The 12,165-nt window shown below is 37.7% G+C and overlaps 1 protein-coding gene across 1 annotated transcript in view; it reads left to right on the top strand.

The window, feature by feature from the left end:
• Nucleotides 1–1,623: 1,623 nt before the first annotated feature.
• Nucleotides 1,624–12,165, top strand: part of LOC107560666 (sodium/hydrogen exchanger 6-like) — a 13,556-nt gene continuing 3,014 nt past the window's right edge. The window contains exons 1-15 of the mRNA XM_016244909.1: nucleotides 1,624–2,082; nucleotides 3,038–3,237; nucleotides 4,288–4,365; nucleotides 4,484–4,560; nucleotides 4,660–4,772; nucleotides 5,514–5,619; nucleotides 6,942–7,083; nucleotides 7,285–7,390; nucleotides 7,495–7,583; nucleotides 8,312–8,425; nucleotides 8,819–8,930; nucleotides 9,299–9,452; nucleotides 9,619–9,649; nucleotides 9,741–9,823; nucleotides 10,106–10,211. Coding sequence (XP_016100395.1) covers nucleotides 1,806–2,082; nucleotides 3,038–3,237; nucleotides 4,288–4,365; nucleotides 4,484–4,560; nucleotides 4,660–4,772; nucleotides 5,514–5,619; nucleotides 6,942–7,083; nucleotides 7,285–7,390; nucleotides 7,495–7,583; nucleotides 8,312–8,425; nucleotides 8,819–8,930; nucleotides 9,299–9,452; nucleotides 9,619–9,649; nucleotides 9,741–9,823; nucleotides 10,106–10,211 — 1,788 coding nt within the window. The 5' untranslated portion in view covers nucleotides 1,624–1,805. The remainder of the gene's footprint in view (nucleotides 2,083–3,037; nucleotides 3,238–4,287; nucleotides 4,366–4,483; nucleotides 4,561–4,659; nucleotides 4,773–5,513; nucleotides 5,620–6,941; nucleotides 7,084–7,284; nucleotides 7,391–7,494; nucleotides 7,584–8,311; nucleotides 8,426–8,818; nucleotides 8,931–9,298; nucleotides 9,453–9,618; nucleotides 9,650–9,740; nucleotides 9,824–10,105; nucleotides 10,212–12,165) is intronic.

Raw genomic sequence — 12,165 nt, 5'->3', positions numbered from 1 at the left:
CCGTCGCCATTTTGGCAGCGCGTCCCCGCGCGTCCCTCCCGGATAATCGAAAATGGGCAAAGTGGCGGGAGATGGCTGCTGAAACCACGCCCACCTGGCGCGACGGTGGTTACAGCAGCTGCAATCCACCTGTCACTCAAGTGGCCACACCCTTAATTATGCAGAACTTTAAGGCTTAATATAATTTAAACGGATGAGTTATAAAAAAATTCACCCCCCTAACAGTTGTCATGAAGGGCAAAATTAGATATATAGACCAAAATAATTTTTTGAACCAGGCTGTAAACATGTTTTTTTCTGCTGTAAAGTTGGGCATTTTAACATGGGGAGTCTATGGGATTTACTCCCTTTCGCAGCCAGCCTCTAGCGGCCAGTTGATGAATTACAGTTTAAGTCACTTCCTTGTTGGCTTCAGAGAGAGAGGGAGGTTGCCGCTCAGTTAGAATGAGCCGTTTTAGGTAGGCCTGGTTGACTCTTAACTTTTATAAAGAATATCTCTTTGGATTTGAGACTTTAGTCTTTGCAACTTCACAGATCTTCTTTATGCACCAAGAGCTTGTAACACTCCAAAGAGAAAGGAAAAACTGAAATTACATCATATGACCCCTTTAAGGAAATAATGATAATGTTTTGTAATTATCATTTAAATCTGGCAAATTTTCTAATTGTTTGTCGTAAATAAACATCTCAGAAAAATGTTATGGGTTTTCAAATCAGAATATGACTTTTTGTTATGAAACAGGGCATAATTTTCATACATGTCTTCTGTAGAGGACACCAGGACAAGCATCATGTTAATCAGGTATTTTGGGGAGACGCAACCAGTCAATAGGGAAAGAAATTATAGATCAATATTCCTATGAAATATGAGATATTCTTAAATGTTGCCAAGTTATTACTTTACTAGTTATTATCAAATAATTCTGTTATATCTTTCATAACAGTTGAGAATCATCTTTGTACAAAGTTTGACTAAAAATAGCCTGAATCCTAAAGTGGTGAGTGAACGCTAGAGTGGTGAATGAAATTTTTTTTAAAAATAAAACAGTTTTTGCCTATCATGTCTATTTATTTATTTATTTTTGAATAACTTAGTTCTGGCGTCCTCTACAAAGGACATAGAATAAAATATGCATAAAATATATTTTTTCAAAAATGTTTTTCTTCTCCATTTATTTCTGATGCTTCAACCGATGTAATGACATAAAAAAACAACGAAATTCACAAAACGTTTTCTTCTGTTTCTCAAGAGGATAAACTAAACATTTATTTATTTATTGTTTCACTGTAACTACACTGTTGTACAGAAAATAAACGACACAATGCATTTTTAAAAAACGGAACATATAGTGATCGAAACTGTGGCTGTTTTCCTGAGGGTGTGGGTTTCAGTTATATCTGTGACAAATGCATGACTGCTCTCCCTCAGTAACTTCTGAATTTGACCTGCTTCACAGTTTACAGTTTACAGTTTTACTGCAATACACAAAAAATGTGAGTGGGTGGGGATTTGAACACCCTTGTCATGATGGAATATCTATTATCATGACAATGTTCTACAGTGACGATGCACAATAAATGAAAACATCGACAATCATGCGCAGCGTTTGCGCATTATGAGCTGCACGAACACGGTGTTTGGGTGGCCACGTGACGTCACGCGCAGTGGGCGGGGCCTCGCGGGGAATCAGGAACAATCTACAGCAGCCGATGATTGTATCTGCTAATGCGCCTGCCTGTGTTCAGCGATCCTGAGAGCAGTGCGTTCCTCTTCTTCTGCATTTCCACGTAAAAGAAATGCCAACATGGGCTCTACATGTGAAATCAACGCCGCGATGAGTATTTGGAGAAGACTGTCTCTGTTTGTTTTGGCGAGCTCCCTCTGCTCGTGCCTGTGCCGAGCTGAAGACAGTGCGATGGAGAACATCGTGACAGAGAAGAAAGCTGAAGAAAGCCACAGGCAAGACAGCGCCGATCTGCTGGTCTTTATCCTGCTCCTCACTCTGACAATCCTGACCATATGGTTGTTCAAACACCGCCGGTTCAGGTTCCTGCACGAGACGGGACTGGCAATGATATATGGTGAGGACAGGCGTGATCATCTGCTGCCTCTTTGATCGCACATATCAGCTGTGTGGTCAGCAGCATGCTTGCCGCAATGAAGTCTACAAATGCATGGGATCTGTTCATGAAAGTACGCCATGCATGATCATGACCGTTCAAAGGGCAGTGTGGGAGTTTTAGCACTGGAGATCAGGGCCTGTCCAGCAGGAGTTAATCTGCCTCACTGCTTCTGCATATGCTGGGCTGTTTCAAAACACAAACACAAGATTTCAATAGCTTTGCTGTTGTCATCCCAAACATGATTAGAGCTTTAAGTTAAGGAAACCCTTTTTGATTGTAAAGAGCTTTTTTTTAACCCAAAGGGTTATTTGCAATCAGTTACAACTGGAAGTCCTCTTGACTGTGAAGCACATCTCAGATGGGTTATTCTGGAGCTTGTGTACAAAACTATTTTTTTATAATGTATATATTAGATTATAGTTTTATTCATATTTTGAATCAGCTTTTATTTTTAGACTGTCGGCATTTATTTTTGTTTTAGTGTGATTTATTTGTTATTTATTTTTTAGTAATTTTGCTATGCGAGTTGATCTTTTTTTTCTTCTTGTTGTTTTCTTTAATATTACTGTTTTGGTTTGATTTTTACTTGAGATTTTATTTCAGTTTTTTGTTTATTCATTTACAGCTTCAACTTATTTCAGCTGTGCTTCTAATTGCAGCTTTATTTCAGTTAACAAAACATGCTTTAGAGTTTATTATAAGCTAATAAAAATAACCATGGTACATAAACCGATGCTTCAAACATCTAGTGAGTTGAGTCACTTCAGCTTTTGTGATGACAGTAAGTCTAGGTAGGCAGCTCACTAGAGCTTGAAAATGTTGTGGGATTAAAAAAAACTAATATTTAGAAACTTAAAATGTACTGAATCATTTGAATTAAACGTTGCAATGCAATGTTTCTGTCTCTCATCAGGGTTGCTTGTGGGTGTTGTCCTGCGTTATGCTATTCATGTTCCCAGCGACATGAACAATGTTACGCTGAGCTGTAATGTCAATGCCAGTCCAGCCACACTGCTGGTGAATGTGAGTGGTAAGTTCTATGAGTACACACTGAAAGGAGAGATCAGTGGAAGTGAAGTCAATGACATTCAGGACAACGAGATGCTCCGCAAGGTAAAATATCACATCACAACTCATACAGTAGCCGTTTGACCTACAACACAGATTCAGATGCTGGACTTCAACCACAAAAGTTTGGGGAACTCAGAATTTATTTGAATATGACTCATACTTGCATCTGTTTTTAGATTGATAGCCAGTCTGTTTTGCTGAACTCAGTTGTGTTCGCTAGACGTTTCAAACAAATTCCTGGTTTAACTTTGTTCCAATAATTTAATTTCAACACACAAACTCACACATACTAATTCAGTGCCTGATAGAAGTAATGGTGGTTGGTTGGTTTCTAAACAGTAATTTTCTGAACATACCCTTCACACGATAGATGCATGAAACATAACTGCTTCTATCTCAGATAAAACATTGAGGTTTAAAAATGGCATAACTTAGGTTTCAAATACATTTTAATGTGCATAAAATGAGTCTTATTTAACCCTTGAACCCTGTTAATTAAAATAAATTTAGACTCGATTGCCCCAAATTGTCTCCAGTCAAACCACTGATAAGAGGATATAGCTCAGATTTTTAAAAAACATAATGTCCGTTTAAAAATAAATACTTTTATTTAGCAAGGGCACATTAAATTGATCAAAGCTTTTAAGAACAATGTTACAAAAGATTGTCACATTACAAATAAATCCAGTACTTTTGAACCTTCAAAAATAACTTTTTAGCATTGATATTAATAATTTTTTCTTGAGCAGCAAATCTGCATATTAGAATGATTTCTGAAGGATCATGTGACTGAAGACTGGAGCAATAATGCTGAAAATTCAGCTTTGTCATTACAGGAATAAAATGCATTTTAATATATATTCAAATAAAAATTTGAATCATATTTCATAATGGTACTGGTTTTACTGTATGTTTTATCAAATTAATGCAGCCTTGGTGAGCATAATAGATTTAATTGAAAACATAAAAAAATAAAATAAAATCTTACCGACCCCAAACTTTTGAACAGTAGTGCAATTTTTTAAAACCTCTTCTCATTTTATAAAAGGTGAATAAAATGTCAGTAACTGCATCATTCTAATTCTGTTTCAGGTGACCTTTGACCCAGAGGTCTTCTTCAATATTCTATTGCCTCCCATCATTTTTCATGCTGGATACAGTTTAAAACGAGTAAGAGCTGTTTTTTTAAAAAATATTCATTAAACAGACCAGATGTTGTGTGCACAAGATGATGTGATGCTCACCGTAGATAAATCAAAGCTCATTATTCATTTAAATTCTTCTTCAGAGACATTTCTTCAGGAACTTGGGCTCCATTCTTGCCTACGCGTTTGTGGGAACCGTGGTGTCTTGTTTCATCATTGGGTCAGTGCAGACAATGTCTTTTGTCAGTGCTTTTTCAAGTGGTTGCTCCGGCGATGAGAGTGAGAACCAGCGTTCAGAGGTGTGCGGTTTGTTTTTCAGGTTGTTAATGTATGGCTGTGTGATGCTGATGAAGCAAATTGGCCAGCTGGGTGGTGATTTCTTCTTCACTGATTGCCTTTTCTTTGGTGCCATTGTCTCAGCCACTGACCCAGGTACTAGTCAGAGTCCCTGTAACAATGCCTAAATGCAATCATGGTGTTTTAGGGTGTATTTCAATCACATTTATTTGGAAAATGATGTGTATTTATGTGTCTTTGGATTTTTTTTTGCAAGAGGGATGTGTTATGGAAGCCTAGATTTGTATTATTATTTTTTTTGCTCTAGCAGAATTCATCTGCACTTTCTGAAGTCTAGTGCTATTTTAGGAAATTATTATAATTAAGTTGCATATCAAAGTCATTTGTTGTCTGGAATTAACCCCTTTCCAAGCTCAGTCCCCATTGGTTACTGTTGCTCGCTCAGACAAGCCGTACAGGATGTCCCTGTGTACAGGAATACATTTGAAAATGACATTACCAACACAAATTTCAGTAAAATGTGTTCCTGTATTGAATGGATGTTATTCTTGTATGGAATGGAATCAGTTGTGACATTTCAAATCTTTTATCTGCCATTGTTAAAATATGCAGTAACATGATTAAAAAATGCATACAGTGAACTTCAAATTTCCATGTGCATCCTCTTTTGGTGCCTAACATTTTACCATATTTTAAAATACTCAATGTAAAATTGAGTTTAAAACTATCTAGACACTCCGGACGTCCTTTAGAAATTGCATTAGAATAGCACATCCGACAAAATGGCAGATTGCAACAGGAGCTACAGCAGGATTGGTCAGTAATGTTTGTTAAGGCGGGGCTTAGCAGAAGGTTGATTTGGGTTTTGTTTTGTAGTGACCGTTCTAGCCATCTTCAATGAGCTGCAGGTGGATGCTGACTTGTACGCTCTGCTGTTTGGAGAAAGTGTTCTGAATGATGCCGTCGCTGTCGTACTGTCCTCGTAAGTCCTCTACTGCTCATGATTATACACTGCTATATATACAAAGTGCTTTTTTAAAAATTCACTAATATTATTGATTTTGAGATATAACTGTTTTGGGTTTTTATAAACACAATGCAGAACGAATAATTAACACTTTTCATTTAACATCCGATTCTTTCTCTGCTGGACCTTTCATCTGCTCCAGCATGCTGCTTTATTACGGAAGGCAAAGTGGGGCGGGGCATCACAGCCCTAGAGGTGTGGCTTATACAGAGGGCGGGAACCAGACACTGAGAACGCCCATCAATGGGTGTGCTGCACATTTAGCTTTGAGCCTGCAGAGTGGATTTTTAGTGTGTGCATTGACTGGTCTGTACCAGAACATGCCGAGTAAATGACCCACAGATATGCTTCACACCAGCACCTGTAATGAAGCTAAAGAAAGATCTGAGTAGCGCCTCATTCCCCAAAGAACAAGAATCCCTTTCTACTTTATTTGAACTACCTGTAGGGGAATTCTGAAGTTCATTAGCGTCACGGTTATGGAAGGTGTGGATGGGGCAGAGCTGTGGGTATTTGCTGATTGGATGATAGCCATTTGCTTCCTAGTTTGAAGTGATACTGTGGTCCTCTAGAAAGTTTTCTCTTGTTCCTGCCTATCCTAAATGCTAAAAATGTCATTTAATAATTTGAGCACACCATTTGGACATCAGGTACTAATTAAAGGGGTCATATCATGAGGAATCAAATCTTCCTTGGTCTTTCAGAACTTCATTTCTATCCTAATACATGGAAAAATATGTATTTGAATTAAGCTGCAAAAAAAACAACGACTCCTAAGCTATAAGAGCAGAATATGAGAAGGTGTTTGGCATATACCAACATAAGTTATTTTAGTCTGATTTTAACGATTCCACATTTTCAGAGATTTGTTGGAAAAACTAAATTACACAGAAACCTTGCTGACATTATGGACCTCAGGGGAAAAAAATAGATGATAGAATATGTATAATATGACCTCTTTAAGAAAACAGTGCAGAGACTGGGAAATGGAAAATAAATTGAATATCTCTGCTGAGCACACTTATCTGATACTAATGTGTCAGCGTTCAGATGTTACCTAAACATTAGCACATTTTCCAGTCCTGCTCATAATGTTAATGTTTGTTATGGTTTTCCAATAGCAAATGGATCTGTTGCGTTATTGCAAAAAAGAAGAACAGAGAAATCTCTTTTTTTTTAATTCTTTACCCTTTAAAATTTCTGACATTAGATTTACTTTCATATGTTAATATCATACAATGTATGAGTGTGTGAATGGATCTGTGTTCTTTTTCCAGGTCAATTGTTGGATACCAGCCTGAAGGAGACAACAGCCACACGTTTGAAGCCATGGCCATGCTGAAATCCTTTGGCATCTTCCTGGGGGTCTTCAGTGGTTCTTTTGCTCTTGGAGTGGCAACTGGAGTCGTAACTGCATTGATATCCTATACTGGTTCAATATTGTATGGCGCTTATTTTTGTTATAACACATTTGTATGACCGTGGTGACTTATGAAATGGGATGTTTGAATATAACCTGTGGCATGCATAGATCTCATTCTTCTTTCTATTTGATTGTCACTACTAATGTTAATTAGTAGTTTCTTCATCCCAAAGTTATTTTCGTTGACTCCTTTTCACGTTACTAAGTTCACTAAGCTTAGGGACTTTCCATTGCTGGAGACGGCACTGTTCTTCCTCATGTCCTGGAGCACATTCCTACTGGCCGAGGCATGTGGATTTACAGGTGAGCGTGAGACACCCACGGAGTCTTCTAAAACTACCTAGAAACATATCGTAAACTATTGTATAAATGAATGCATGTTTTTACTCTACTGCTGTGTTTCTCAGGTGTGGTGGCGGTTCTGTTCTGTGGAATGACACAGGCCCATTACACCTTTAACAATCTGTCTCCTGAATCTCAGGACAGGACAAAACAAGTAAGTGTTTTAGGCTGTTTTACTCCACTCCCTATTATGTATGATGAACACTAACATTAAACGCTTTGGGGTCGGTAAGATGTTTTTCACCATTGCTCACCAAGGCTGCATTTATTTGATTACAAATACAGTAAAACAGCAATATTGTGAAATATCGTTACAATTTAAAAGAACTGCTTTATATTTTAAAATGTAATTTATGCCAGTCATTACTCCAGTCTTCAGCGTCACAGCAAGAAACATTTGTTATTATTATCAAACAGTTGTGCTGCTTAAAATTTTGTGGAAAACCATGATATTTTTTTAGGATCTTTTGATGAATAGAAAATTCAGAAGAACAATGTTTATTTGAAATAGATTTCTGAACATTATATATATATTATAAATGTCTGTACTGTCACTTTTGATTAATTTAATGTGTCATTCCTGAATAATTTCTTTCAAATTTTAAACAGTAGTGTATATACAGAAGACACTCTAGGCACTAGCAAGGACCTTGTTCTAATAAGCGCTGGGACACCGATGACTCAATTTCATGTGACATGACTGCCATTGCAACATGATTATGATTTTTTTTCGTTTACCCTAGTAATGCTTTAACTATAATAACTGCTGAGCAGCTTTGCTGAACTTGTCCAAAGTCCAAATTTCTTTTTGGTTTATGGAATATGAAATATACATAATATAAACATCTCACTATGATTTCTTGTCATTGTGCTCTCTTTCAGTTATTCGAGCTTCTGAATTTTCTGGCTGAGAACTTCATATTTTCCTACATGGGCTTGACATTGTTTACCTTCAAGAACCACGTCTTCAACCCAATCTTCATAGTGGGCGCATTCGTATCCTGAGACTATGTGAAATTCAGTTTTGTGTCTAAAGAATAAATAAACAGAAAAAAATGGTAGAATGGTAAAATGCTCTTAGCAAATGCAAAACAAGTGGAAAATCTGATGGATTTCTATTATTAAAAAAGCATGTGTGTGTGTTTATGTTGGGTGGCAGTACTTTGCTTAATGTCATCTAGAAAGTGGCAGGCTGTTGTTGTTGATTGATATGTCCAGGGAGTTACAGCTCATTGTGTTTCCCAGAAATCAATTGCTCAGAACCACTTTTTCATGAACAGAGCCGTCTGAAGGCCTAAGGAAGGACAAAATGTCTAGAGAGGGTGTAGATGCTGTCAGTGCAGCGGTAGCTCCATTTTTGCAGTCATGCCTTGACACCTCTCCTCCCAGCTGGCTGTGTTTCTGGGCAGAGCGGCGAACATCTACCCCCTCTCCTTCCTGTTGAACTTGGGCCGTAAATACAAGATCAGCTCCAACTTCCAGCACATGATGATGTTTGCAGGTTTGTGCGTAAAGCTGCAGGCGATTCCTATGGTCAGCTAAGATCCAAACTATGAAGAATGACATGCCAAAACCAAAAATTAAGGTTAAATGGGCTGTTGTTGTTGTTGTTGTTTTTTTTTCTCCAAAAAACATTTTTTGCTAATTTTTTCAGTTTTCCACACTGACTCTCTTACATCTCTTGCCGTTGTACTGATGTTTAAGTAATTGCTAATGTAGATTAACTGGGTTTTGACTCCACTGTCTGACCAAATGGATCGGATTTCATAACTTGCAGAATCACACTGTGGACCGATAGATTGGAAAAACAAATCAGATTTATGGTCCGTGTGAACCAATTTTTGGTGTTCTTGCCCCATTCCTTGCCAGGTCTTCGTGGCGCCATGACCTTTGCCTTGTCAATCAGGGACACGGCCACGTATGCACGGCAGATGATGTTCTCCACCACGCTGCTGGTGGTCTTCTTCACCGTTTGGATCTGCGGTGGAGGCACAACTCAGATGCTGTCCTGCCAGAAAATCCGGTTAGTTTAAACCTCACTTTTAGTCTGAATGAGCTTTTTGTGTCACACAAGTGGACTATGGGAATGGGGAACTCATTAAACATGTCTTTTGTTCTTATTTGCATCCTGTGTGCATCATAAGTGTTTTTTTTTTACATTTGCTGTAATGCTGTTTTGTGTTTGGCAGTGTTGGAGTAGACACAGATCAGGAGAACTTTGTAAGTGTTTTTGGTCTGCTGTAGACAAAAGTACAGTGGCTTTTTAGAGCAGAGCTGTTTAATGATGGATTTCCTCTGTGTCCGTCTGCAGATCGGCCCTGATGGAGTGGAGCGGAGGAGCACTAAACAGGAGAGCGTCTGGTTCTTCAGGATCTGGTACAACTTTGATCACAAGTATCCTTTGCTGTGTAGCTCTTATTAGTAACCTGCATAAAGAACAAGATGGAAGTAAAACACCAATCCAGTTCTCCAACTTTAAATTTGACATGCTAAGCAGTGTGCTACAATAGGTATGTTTACACGCACAAATTTGTGTCATTTCAGATGTTGGTTCTGTTTATATGAAACCTAAATGTTGCAAATGCAATCTGATTCACATATTTGTTTACATGTGCATCATGACATCATCTCATAAAATGAAAAATCGTGCAAAACCTTAACCCTGTTGACTTGCAGTTATCTAAAGCCCATTCTGACCCACAGTGGCCCACCGCTCACTGCCACACTTCCAGCCTGCTGTGGCTCTCTGGCACGTTGCCTCACCAGCCCACAGGCGTATGAGGTTTGTACTTTACATGCACGCAGTGGACTAATAATTCTCTGTAGTACTAGATTTTCCTCTTTGTTTTAGCTAGATTAGGCAGATAACACTGAAGGAACTAGTCATTTAGGTTTGTACTGTTAGATGGCGACAGACGGAAACTGTGTTTATAGGGACGGACCCCTCAAATTCACTCTTAATTGCCATTTAATAGGCTGGAACAGCTGACTTAAATTACCCCCCTCCTAGAGCTGATTGTCTAGAGAGGTGTGAACAGACATTGAATGTAGATTGATATAGTCAACAAGAGAAATAAGACCATCTGTTACTGCTGTGTTATTAGGATAATCAGAGCTTTCTATCCATTGCAATGATTAGGTTTTGATAGTTGTATGCTTTTTCATAAATGCATAAATCAAATCACTTAGCTTGTCATTTGTAAATAGTACAAATGAGCAAATCTGTGTATTATTATTATTATTATTACATACGCATTTTTAATAATATTACTTTACATTGTTTGTTGTTTTAAAAACCCAATTCTCATGACGTGAGACACTATTAGGCGTTGTCTGCATGTGCACATAGACCAGCATTTAATATCTTTAGTTTTTATTGCACCAAAGTCCTCACATTGCTCATAGCAGGCAGTGAGTTTGTTACACAAGTATTTTAAAGATGGTGTTTTAAAGGGCTTTAGACTTCAGAGATGCAACTTCTTAAAGCACGGAATTCGAAAAGCCTCTTTGAAAAGTTACATCTCTAAATTCATGCCCTTTGTATCACTTCCATGCAAAATATTAGCGTTAAATAAATCATTTGAAAATAAATTCACTATTCAACGTAGGCATGGGCCGGTATGAGATTTTGACGGTATGATAACCTTAAGCAAAAATATGACACGGTGTTGTCGTTACAGCTCTAAAATGTGTTCTTTTTAAATGACTGGGTAAAAAAATAAAAACGGTTTTATTTATTTATTTATTTATTTTAGTCTGTCATTTATTAGACGCTTTTATTTCCGCTGAACACAATATATTTTGTTTTTGAGCAACATACAGAATATTAGGAACAGTAGAATTTGTTTATTTTTTCTTTGATTTGTTTCCTAAAAAGAAGAAAAATAAAGACTGACATCTTTATTTAACCTAAATCTGTAATTACAGTTATTTAATTTTAGTTATATAATTCATATACATATCATTTATATCATTTCATATAATTTAGTTATATAATTTCATGTACATAATTTGATTTAATAATAACCCAATTTGAAGCAAAAACAATGTTCTGACTAGCTTGGTGAAATTATACTACATGCCTGAACGAAACAAACAGCAGATGCTCTGAATGAGACGCAGATTCACTCTCTGACAGCAGGAGGCGCTTCTGGAACAGCAGATACCGCATCTCCTTGGTTACCGCTGTGAACAAAGCAGCTCTGTGCTGAAACACAGTACAGAGATGAGATGAAAAGAAAATACTACGTACACTTTTCTGAAGACAGTCAGTTCCCCTCAGAAACACATTCATATAAACCCTCAAATCAATATTGAGGATTTTCTTCCAATAGTTTGTGCATCATGAACAGTGAGTGATCTGCCTGCTACAGTATTTTTCTCTTTGCGTCAGTCTTCAGCATCTCTGGCCTGTGTTAAGGGGCGTTTACAGACTTCAGATTTTCACATAAATTACATTTTGGAAAACGATTGCATTGCAACGCAGTTTGTGCAAGTCCAGAACAGAGACGAGTTGCTTGCAATAAGATGATAAACGGCCGGTTGCCGATCGCATAAGTTCCAGGTGATGCCTGAACGAAACAAACAGCAGATGCTCTGAATGAGACGCAGATTCACTCTCTGACAGCAGGAGGCGCTTCTGGAACAGCAGATACCGCATCTCCTTGGTTACCGCTGTGAACAAAGCAGCTCTGTGCTGAAACACTGCTTTAATATGAACTATACAGAGATGAGAT

Source organism: Sinocyclocheilus grahami, unplaced genomic scaffold (assembly GCF_001515645.1).
Source record: "Sinocyclocheilus grahami isolate Dianchi unplaced genomic scaffold, SAMN03320097.WGS_v1.1 scaffold23.1, whole genome shotgun sequence".
In the NCBI taxonomy this organism is placed as follows: Eukaryota; Metazoa; Chordata; class Actinopteri; order Cypriniformes; family Cyprinidae; genus Sinocyclocheilus; species Sinocyclocheilus grahami.
Note: the sequence above shows the minus strand (reverse complement) of the source record. Positions and strands in the feature narration are given on the sequence as shown.